The sequence below is a fragment of the Oryza glaberrima genome, chromosome 5 (assembly GCF_000147395.1).
Source record: "Oryza glaberrima chromosome 5, OglaRS2, whole genome shotgun sequence".
NCBI classification, from domain to species: Eukaryota; Viridiplantae; Streptophyta; class Magnoliopsida; order Poales; family Poaceae; genus Oryza; species Oryza glaberrima.
The window spans coordinates 7,020,042-7,031,343 of NC_068330.1; the positions used below are offsets into that span (position 1 = coordinate 7,020,042).

Sequence of the window (11,302 nt, forward strand, 5' to 3'; positions counted from 1 at the left end):
CTGTTTTTAAGGGCAATAGGATCTAAGGTTTTTCTTTCTTTCTTTTTTTTTTGGAATCGGACTCTTTTTTTTTCTAGGTTGTTTTTTCGCTGTTTTTTTTATTTGGACGGGTAGTAGAGGCCGCGCTTTTTTTCCTGACTTTTCGTTTTTTGGTTTTCCCTGTTATGGAATCGGATCTATGTTTTTTTTCTATTTTTTTTGCCGCTTTCATAGGGGAATCGGACTTTTTTTTTCCTATGTTGGTTTTTTTCGCTTTTTACTTTTTATTTTTTTACACATCCGACTCAAAACAGATGATAAACCGGAGAAACATTTTTAATTTTTATAACCGACTCAAATACGGATGACAGATCACGGAAACATCTTCAATTTTTATAATAGTAAAGATATAGTGCTTCTACATGGAAAGAAAACATATGTTACACTGGATTATAAAAAAATTGTCATTTTAAATTTATTTAATATTTAGTGTACTTTTATTTTTTTCCGTTGCAATGTAGTACGGTATTTTCAGTTTAATACCCAATTAATTTTTTTTTTGATATTCAATACCCAATTAATCAGGAGTCAATGACTCACCTCATTTTACCTTTCCTCCTCTCTTATTGCCGAACGAGCCGTGTGGGCAAAACCAGCCGGCATACGTGTGCGCGGATCTAGCCGTCCAAGCCGATCACGACTCCCCAAAGTCCACAAATTCCCCATCTCCTCCACTCCACCCCCCAACACATCACGACTTGTCGAACCCCGCCGCCGCTGCCAGATCGGAGGCGAGAGCTCCGATCCCAAAACCCCCCCGCCCCTCGGCGATGGCGCCGCCGCGCCATCTCCTCCTCCTCCTCCTCCTCGGCTTCCTCGCCGCTGCCTCCCTCGCGTTCACGCTCACCGCCGCCGTGTACGAGGACCAGGTCGGCCTCGCGGACTGGTGCGTTCTCTCTCGCGCTCTCCCCACTCCGATCTCTGTGCGTCGTCTGGATCCGATCCGCGCCTCCTGTGCCTGGATCTGGTTCGCCCGGGCGACGGGATGTGGCGGGCTCCTCGAATTCGATTTGTTGTCTCGCGGAGTTTTGAGTGTGTAGTGTAGGGCTGTAGGGGTAGGGTGGGATTCATCTGTGTTAGTAGTGGTGTTCACTGGTTGGTAGCATATGCGCTATTCTTTTGTACTATGGAAGATGGGAGTTCTTTAGCTTCCAAGTGAGTAGCAGTTTTAGTACGGCTGCATCTAGTTCGAACGTTTTATCTTCCTTTTTTTCCGCCTTGAGGATTATGTGCAGGGGCAAGATGAGCGTGTTGCAATGGCAAAAGGCAGGCCGATTTGGCCTTAAGTTTGTTGACTTATGCTTTCTGCAGATTAGATCAGATCAGAATACTTTCTATGTTGAATTTTAACTGGAGAACTGCGTAGTGCAAATTGCTCTGAGGCTTTGTTGTTGGTTACGTGCCTCTTGTTTAATTATGACTTTGGTCTGAAGGATGTATATTTTGGTGTTTGAATGTATTTGTCTGATGTCCATGATTCGCCTTGATATTTAGGACTTTGTTTTGTGTGTGTGGATTAACTTTGCTAAAAAAAAATTGCACTGTTTCCAGTTGTAGCTTCTCACTGATCTGTGTTGTTGTGCGATCATGGTTTTCCTTGTATATATGTGTTTCGTATTGATGATCAATGGGTACACAATTTAAGACTTGATCGTCATGGTAACTCAGTTGCTGGCCTTGCACATTTTGCTTCAGTGCGCTCAATTATCCTGAGCAAGGTCACAATGAACCATGTTTGATTGGTTCGAGGGGCAGGGCTGATGTAGATGGTACACTGCCTGTTAAAATCTATGGTACTATAGGGCATACCTCTTCTAGACAATGGTTTGGGACGTGGGACTTGAGCCTAACCATGATTGTTGCAGCATCGTCATGGGCATTGTGTAGGCGGTGCCATGGCGTCCAGGTGGCGGAGGGAGGATGCCACGGAGGCTCGCTTCACATTCAACATCTGGTAGGGGCTGCACGAGGGAGAAAAAGTGGTGCCTCTGTTGGATGAGGAGGTGGAAGAAGGGGAGATGGAAGTGGAGAAGAGGGGGGAGGGAACTGGGGTCCTGTTGAGGCCTTGAGGGAGTGGCGGCAGCTTGAAGAGTTTCAGTGGCTATGCGTAATGCGTAGGGGAAAGGAGATGGTAGGGTTGCAGCCTGAAGTGATACACTGATAACGGGCCAATCCAGCCCATCTTGCCAACATAAATAGATAGGAAACTAGGGTTCCTGAATTCAGTCCAACGCTGCCTCTTCCATGTGCTGTCACTCAAGCTTGATCCTATCCATGTAACATCGGCAGTGGCATCCCCCCCTGTGCGCGTCCTCTGGCTCCAAGCTGCGTCTCCAATATCCTCTCTATGAACTTTATTCCGTCCAAGTGCTTGTGTATCAATCTTCTGTTTCCTGCTCTGCACTCTACCTCGCCTTTGCTTGCCATGGCATCCAGGTGCCCCACTGGCACCATGGTTGCCTTACTTGCCGTGACAACCTTGAACCTGACAAATCCAGGTTGATGACCTATGTCGATAACTCAATGTATTGGGTTTATGGTTACTACAATTTGCTGCTCTCTAGATTGCTGGCATTTCACACTAATGAATTGAGGAATCGTTCTTAGTGATGCTGCTATATACTACTCCCTCCGTCCCAAAAAAAAAACCAATCCTGGGTTTGAATCTGGACATAGACTATGTCCAGATTCAAACCCAGGATTGGGTTTTTTTTGGGACGGAGGGTGTACTTTACAAAAACCTAAGGTGGTAATTTGCCCCCCTTCTGTGCATATTGTACATGTTAACTTGTGATGTCATGCCTTCTATTAAAAGGGAGTTTATCACTGATGTATTTTTTTCAATCTTATCCACTGTTGTGGCATGTTATTTCTGTTTCTAAAATTTTCTCAGTAGTATTGCTATTTTGATTTACTATTGTGTGCTGCTTGTCCGGTGCACTTTTAGGCACATGGAGATTTCACTAACAATATGTAATTTTGGAGATTTACAATCTATTGACTGTTGTAAGATGCTGATATTCTTTGTAGGCATCAGAAGTACATCGGCAAAGTAAAGCAGGCAGTCTACCACAGTCAGAAAAGTGGAAGGAGGCGTGTTGTGGTGTTGACAGAGGAAAATGTTATTGCTTCTCTTGATCTTCGTTCAGGAGATATATGTGAGTTTTTTTTCCTCTTAAGGAAGATGCAGTTCTTCTAAATATTTTTTGTAGATGTATTTCTGTCCTTTCCCTTATATATGCGTTGATTTTTACAATGCAGTTTGGAGGCACGTCATTGAGAAGAATGATCCTGTGGATGAGCTTAGTTTATCACTTGGAAAATGTGAGTCTAACTTTCTGTTTCCATTTGGAGGGATGTTTTTAATAAGAACAATGATGTTGGTGGTGTTTGTGTTTCTTATTTGTTTTTAATCCATTCTTGATACGATTACATATTTGCTTTACATTACAGTTGTTAGGCCTATTTATCCAAAGCTTGGTTTAGTTTTCCCAAAAATGTATTTTTGTACTGATATCTATATGTCCACTGGTAATGGTGGCTAGCTTTTACTTTAGTAATAAATTTACTGGTTTACATGGTTTTATGGAATGTTGTTTTGACCAACATTGGATAGTTGCACTACTGGACCATGTTTATTCAAAACCCAGCACACATAGGATTGCACACAATATGACTCATGAATCCATTGTATATCAGTCATGGACTAAAGGAGGAGCAGCATTATATGCATATTTCAGAGTTCAAGGTCCATATTTTCATTCTATCTGTGAGAACATGCTAGTGGACAATATTTATTTCTTATCTTGTCTAAGTTTTTAAAAGAGGGAGTTGGAGATGATGGTAGGTTCTACGCCCAACTCTATATATTTTGCTACGGCAAATATGTACTGTACACATGTGCATATTATTGCAAGATCCTTAGTGAAAAAATATTTGCATCTTTGCATAGTAGGAGCATATGTAGGCAATCAATTGGTCTCATATGAGACCATTTATATGCTTATATTTGAGAATAATTCTTAATTATTGCATTTAATAATTTAGAATTATAACATATTTAGCTGGGAATGGGATCCATTGCAATGCACAGATATGCTTGTATTATACAAGTACTTTACACATTTTTCTCCTAAGAAAAGAATATCGTGATACTTTATTACTTACAACTGAGCAATGAGCGCAAGAAAACTGGATGCTGTCAAACCATGTTTCTAAACTTAGAAAGTGACACCTTCACATCTGTTTGTCCCCAAACCCATGCATGCATTTACTGCATCCTTTTATCTTCTTTACCATTCTAAGAAAACAAAATCTGATTTTGAACTTGTCTTTTTCAGATGTTGTAACTCTTTCTTCGGGAGGTAGTATATTGAGGGCATGGAATCTTCCTGATGGCCAGATGATCTGGGAAACTAATCTTCAAGTTTCCAAATCATCAAAACCTCTTCTGCATGTTTTGGTCTGTATGGACTGTATTTTCCACCATCTAATAATTATCACATGTGGATAATACAATAAATATGTCTATATATAAATCCTTTCCTTGAGTGATCAGTTCTTGTTGTTTGCAGTCAAACAACAAAGTAGCAAAGGATAATCTGGTTTTTGTGTTGGCTGGACGATGGATTTATGCCGTATCAAGCATTGATGGGGTAATTTCTTGGGGAAAGGAGTTCTCCCTTGATGGGTATGCTCTATGCATAATTTCTCCCCATTTTTTACTTGTTTACAACATCAGAATACAGTGCTAACTTGTTCTCCGATGTCTATGCAGCCTAGATCTCAAGCAGATTATTCAATCACCTGAGAATGATATTGTATATGCTGTAGGACTTGCTGGTTCCTCGAAGCTAAACTTGTATCAGTTGAATGCTAAAACTGGAGAAACAGTAAAGCATATACAAGAGTCATTCCCTATTGCATTATGTGGTGAAACAATACTTGGTTCTCATAATGTGTTGGTAGCTTTAGATGAGACCAGGTCAGATCTATTTCTTATTGAGCTCAAGGGTGAGAGCATCAGCTACAACAAGGTCCATATTTCAGATCTTGTTCAAGGCTTATCTGGAACAGTCAAACTTCTACCTTTAATGTCCAATGGTGTCATAGCTTTGCAAGCATCTTCTACTGTTTCCCTTCTGAAACTTAAAGGAATCGATGGGTTGGAAGTAATTCAGAGCTTTGAACAACCAGCTGCTGTGAGTGATGCGTTGACAATCACAGAAAAAGACGAAGCTTTTGCCGTTGTGCAGCATACAGGTTCTGAAATCGAATTTGTCGTCAAATTTACAAGTGATGTCACCGGTGAAGTTATTAGAGAAAAAATTAATATAGATCAACATAGGGGCAATATTCAAAAGGTCTTCTTGAATAACTATATCCGAACAGATAAATCACATGGTTTTCGAGCTTTGGTTGTAATGGAAGATCATTCACTCTTGTTGGTCCAACAAGGGGAGGTTGTTTGGAGCAGAGAGGATGGACTTGCATCAATTGTTGATGTAACAACTTCTGAATTGCCTATTGAGAAGGATGGTGTCTCAGTTGCTAATGTGGAACATAATCTCTTTGAATGGCTGAAGGTAATCCTGAATAAATAATCTGTTTTAAACTAGCTTAAGAAATAAGTTCTTTCAGAAAGCTTGTCAGTGAAGCTTAATGGCATAATATTTTATGCCAAATTTTATATTCTTTCGATATTTCTCTAGAATTCTGATATCTGCTCATCCTGTGAATTATTTTTCCAATATGTGTGACACATCTTTTTACATAGGGACACATGCTGAAACTCAAGGGAACTCTAATGCTTGCCAATGCTGATGAACTTGCTGCAATTCAAGCAATGAGACTGAAAAGCTCTGAGAAAAATAAGATGACAAGAGACCATAATGGATTTAGGAAACTTCTTATTGTATTGACAAAGGCTGGAAAAGTGATAGCCCTGCACACTGGAGATGGACGTATTATCTGGTCAAACTTGTTGCAGTCCCTTCGTTCCTCCAAGTCTGGTGAAATGCCTTCTGCCTTAAGAATATGTCAATGGCAGGTTCCCCATCATCGTGTGATGCATGAGAACCCATCCATACTTATCATTGGTAGATCTGGAGCAGATAGTGCTGCTCCTGGTGTCCTATCTGTTCTTGATTCATATTCTGGAGAAGAACTTAACTCTCTGAAGTTAGACCACTCTGTTGTCCAAATTATCCCATTGACAGTGAAGGATTCATCTGAACATCGGCTTCAACTTATTGTTGATTCTCACTCCCGTGCTCATCTCTATCCAAGATCTCCAGATGCCATGAATGTATTTCTTCATGAAATGCCAAATACATATCTCTACACTGTAGATATTGAGACAAATGTTATCAGGGGGCATTCATTACAAAAGTCATGTGACAATTCAGATGATGAGTACTGCTTTAGCACAAAGGAGTTGTGGTCTATTGTTTTTCCTTCTGATACAGAAAGAATTGCTATCTCCGAAACACGAAAGATGAATGAGGTTTGTTAGTTTCTTTCTTTTTCTTTATTAATCCAAAAAGTATTCCCAAGATTTTTATTTAAAATTAATATAACATGACATTTGCTTGTTTATTTTATTCTTATTGAAGGTTGTCCATGCACAAGCAAAGATCATAGCTGATCAAGATGTGATGTACAAGTACTTATCAAAGAATTTGGTTTTTGTTGCTACTGTGTCTCCTAAAGCTTCTGGTGAAATCGGATCTGCGGCACCTGAAGAAGCTTGGCTTGTTGCTTATCTTATTGATGCTGTAACCGGACGTATATTGCACCGTGTGACTCATCATGGAGCTCAAGGCCCTGTACATGCAGTAAGTAAAAGTAAACTTTTATTATTTTTCCATTGCCCCTTCCAGTCACTATTTCTGTGATTCTGTATGAAAATTTCACACTGGTAATGCCTTTTGTGATATTTTTTCATGCTTGAATCTGAGACAGTTACATTCTATTTTTTTATCATGGAACGTCCTGTGTACTTTGCATTTCTGAAAGCTATATTTATTTAATGAAATAACATGGTTATTTCTTTCATGTTTCAAGGTTGTAAGTGAGAATTGGGTCGTATATCATTATTTCAATCTCCGAGCCCACAGATTTGAAATGGCGGTGATTGAGATATATGATCAATCTAGAGCGGTATGCCTTCTGCAAAATTTTGATTACATAAACTGATTTATCATTCTTTATTGTGGGGATAGTATTAATTTCACTAAATTTTCATACAGGACAATAAAGATGTTATGAAGCTGATACTTGGGAAGCATAATCTGTCAGCACCAATCACTTCTTATACTCGTCCAGAAGTAATGGTGAAATCTCAGTCATACTTCTTTACCTTTTCTGTCAAAGCAATTGCAGCTACACAAACAGCTAAGGGGATAACTTCCAAGCAGCTTCTTATTGGCACGATCGGTGACCAGGTCTGTTTTCTTGTTTTATATGTCTCTCTTTTTCATCGACAATGTGATGCCAACATTATGCGTTTAATCTATATAAGAAATGGTCTAACAATTAACCTATATAAGATATAATTTAGCAATTACCATTTCTTTTCTTTTCTTTTCTTTTTTTCTAGTTTACACATCAACATGTGCTGTTTTAATTTTCTCTCAGAAAATTTGGACAAATATAATCGTCTGTATTTAAGTTACCATTGCATCTGGATTCATTTCAAAACAAATGAACTTGCCTCGCATTTAAGTATAACTGAAAGTATTCAATGCTTAATTTTTCTTTGGATACTGTAGAGTTGGTTATAGAGTTAGAAAAGGAACATGCTTGTTTTAGCTGCCCATTGTTTTGGTTTGTAGTTATTAATTTAAGGACATTACAACCATTGGAACTTTTGTTGCCGTTGTTGCATTGCAGGCATATATGGTTTCAAACTGTCATGTAAACTTAATTCTAAACCAAGTGATGGTCAAAGTGTGAGTTTCTTTGTGTCATGTAATTTTTTCTGTATCTAGTGATGAGAAAAGTTCTGTTGGATCTATTTCAAGTTAGATATCCGATGTTCAATATTGATACATAAAGCATGCATTTCCCAGTTGTAATTTCAAATTGTTGTGTGCCTCGTTTGGGACTGTCTGGCAGTTGTTCCAGCTAATATAATTTTGCCAGGAGTTCTACCCAATATATCTTCCGGGTTGTAGAAATCCCATCTGTTTGGCTTTGCATGTCCTCTTGCTTGTCAGAAACTTACTGTCTATTACAATCTGCTCAATCGATGAATGACATTTTGTGAAATTTATGGCAGGTTCTGGCACTTGACAAACGTTTTGTTGACCCACGTCGTTCAGTAAATCCCACCCAACAAGAGAAAGAAGAGGGCATTATACCACTAACAGATGCTTTGCCTATTATTCCAACGGTAGGTTCTCTTTTATTGATGAAAATTTAGTTTTTGTTATTCTCTGTAAATTCTGTGACAATTCTTGTACATATATTCCCTAAACTATTATTAATATATATTGATGGTAGGAGTATCTCCTGTGCTTCATTTAAAAAACTTAAGGTTCCTTTAAAAATTGTATCAGCGAATGGGCCTGTAGCCTAGTGCTTACAGTGCTCAAATAAAGGGCCTATATAGCCTAGGTTACAGCGCTCACATAGCACCTCTAGGTCCTGGGTTTGATTCCCCATGGGAGCGGATTTCAGGCCTAGTTAAAAAAGTCACTCGCTGACCCTTGTAAAGACAAGTTAAGAATCGACCTATGGAGGGTGGGCCCCTTGTGTAGGGGGCATGGGCCTCAAAGCATAGGTTAAGGACCGACCTATAGGGGACTAATCCACATGTGGGGGGTCATTCCCCCACCGGTCGAGTCTTTTTTTTTTAAAAAAAATGTATTTGGTAATGCAATGATGTAGCCTAAATTTAAGATGCACATCCATTTATCATGAGCACATTTCTTCATTATTATCGACTATGATCAAAGTAACATGATATGTTTTCAAATTTCAATACACTTGGGACATCATCAAAATGATTGAATTCTTCACGTATGGTATTTCTCTCAAGTACAAGAGTACTTTGATGATATATATTAAGAAGTTTACAAATTTCTTTACTGTGGAATCCTGTTATTAGCTTGTAACCAAACACAGCAGAACTGCTTTAGCACTTTGTTCATGTTTATCTGTTAAGAAGTTTGACCATTGTAAGTTCACAGAACTAGTTTGTACAGAGAACAAGAAACAGTTTTCTTTTTTGAAATTGTACAAATCTATCTGAATTAGTTCCATTGAGATGAGACTTGAGAGCTGATTGTATTATTTTAGTTCCATTTGTATTTGCTTAATTTAGTGCATGCATTCTGCTAACAGACTCACTTCACTATTTTTCTCTCAGTCCTATTTGACACACTCTCTTCAAGTGGAAGCTCTGCGAGGAATTGTTTCTATTCCTTCAAAGTTGGAGTCAACTACTCTTGTTTTCACATATGGTGTAGATCTTTTCTATACTCAGCTTGCTCCCTCAAGAACCTATGACTCACTAACTGATGAGTTCAGCTACGCGCTTCTACTCATCACAATTGCTGCATTGGTTGCTGCCATTGTTGTTACTTGGATTTGGTCTGAGAAAAAGGAGTTAAGAGATAAGTGGAGGTAAGTGAGGCCTCAACACGATGCAGATGGATTTCGGGCCCTAGTCAGCATCCCTTTTCTTTTGCCATTTTTGTTTGTAGTGGTAGCCTCTGCTAGGGTCCATGTCACTTTTGACTAGGCCTTTCTTTATGTAACCATCTTCTGGGATGACACTCTTTTAAGTCTTGTAGAAAGCCTCCTGTGCGATTAGAAATGCTGGGAATGGCATTGAAAAACTGGTAGAGTGCCAACGGCAGGCATGGATTGCTTATGAGTTGTAAAATTTTACCGCAGCAACTAAACTGTTTAGCAGAATATTAGTTATTGTTGTCCATAGAACATCAATCTCTTGTAACTTATTTCAACTTGGCATGTTCCATCATTATACCTTTTTCTGAATGGGTGATCTCCTGTGGTCCTGTCGTTACCTCTTTGTTGGACTTTGATACTCTGGCATAGAAGATCCTCACCACTGTGGTTTGTGCCACAATGCTAGTACAAGTATCTCTGAAGGCAGTGCTGTAGCAACCCTACCAGTGAACCAATCATCTGTTGCTACATCATGATCCACTGCTTTGGTATCAGTGTACCTGATATGGCAGCTAGTGAATGTGAAGTCAGCTGCTTTTCTGAAGATTTTGCAGTGTTGCAAGCCCTTCCCAGGTGTTCTCCATTTTTTATATATATAAATACAGAGAAGCTGAACCCTTGCACATTATTGGCTGCCTTAGCTCTGGATCCGTGTGCTTCAAAGCAGGGTTTCAGACTGTCCAAAACATAGCCCAATTGGTGATTTTCTCTGTTTGTTGTCAAGGTAGGGTGAGTGATCTTTCATCAGCCGGCTTCCTCCAATGATTGGGGGACACGTGAATGGCATGCGTGCTCTCACACAGGAGAGGCTTGGCACATGGCTGCAGAATCCAGATGTGAGATGTCTGCCATGATCGGTAAAGGAGAGCAAAAGGGTGAGGCTTTTTTTTCCCTGGCCAAAGCAGTTTAGCCGCAACATGAGATGGAGATTTTTGAGTTCTCTCAGCTCTTGCAGATGCAGGAGGGGTCATGTCCATCTTTCGGACGTTTTACCTTTCTTCATTTTCCTTCAGGTGCTTGATCCTTTTGTTTTTGTGCAATGCAAACTTTGTGCTCGATGATGCTCCTTTCGCTCATCGATGAGCGTGATGGATCCTACTAAAGCCTACTCCAAAGCGCATCTCGCAATCGTAAGGGCTTGTTTTGGGGTCAATAATCAGGTGGACGATCAACGGTATTCGATCGCTTTACCATTTGAAAATGGAACTTTTTACTAGCATATCAGTCTGTAAATCTGTCAAACCAAGGGTCAAAATCTTTGCAACTTTTGCTTTTTTGGCTCAGCTGTGCCATGGCCCCTGGCCGAGTTCTAGGCTGCATCAGCTCATCAGCTAGATGCCCCCCTTTATTACTGGCTCTCTGTCAAGTGCCTCCCCAGGTGCTGGGTGCACTAGCAAAGTGCTGATGTACGATGTGTGAAGTTAAGCTCCCTTTTTACTACTATACCTTGATATACTTTGGACCACCACTGTAGAATTGCCAGCCCAAGGGTAGACAAGCAAGATGTGGTTTTGCATGAGCTCACCTGCCTGAATTGTGTCAACCATTTGCAGTAGCAGATGGT

General features: G+C 39.8%; 1 protein-coding gene across 1 annotated transcript; it reads left to right on the forward strand.

The window, feature by feature from the left end:
• Positions 1–707: 707 nt before the first annotated feature.
• On the forward strand, positions 708–10,047 carry LOC127773276 (uncharacterized). The gene is made up of 12 exons (XM_052299315.1): positions 708–925; positions 3,070–3,197; positions 3,301–3,363; positions 4,380–4,501; positions 4,614–4,729; positions 4,817–5,624; positions 5,816–6,544; positions 6,654–6,875; positions 7,105–7,200; positions 7,290–7,484; positions 8,321–8,434; positions 9,413–10,047. Exons 1-12 carry the CDS (start codon positions 810–812, stop codon positions 9,671–9,673), a joined length of 2,970 nt encoding a protein of 989 aa, XP_052155275.1. The 5' UTR covers positions 708–809; the 3' UTR covers positions 9,674–10,047.
• Positions 10,048–11,302: the final 1,255 nt, after the last annotated feature.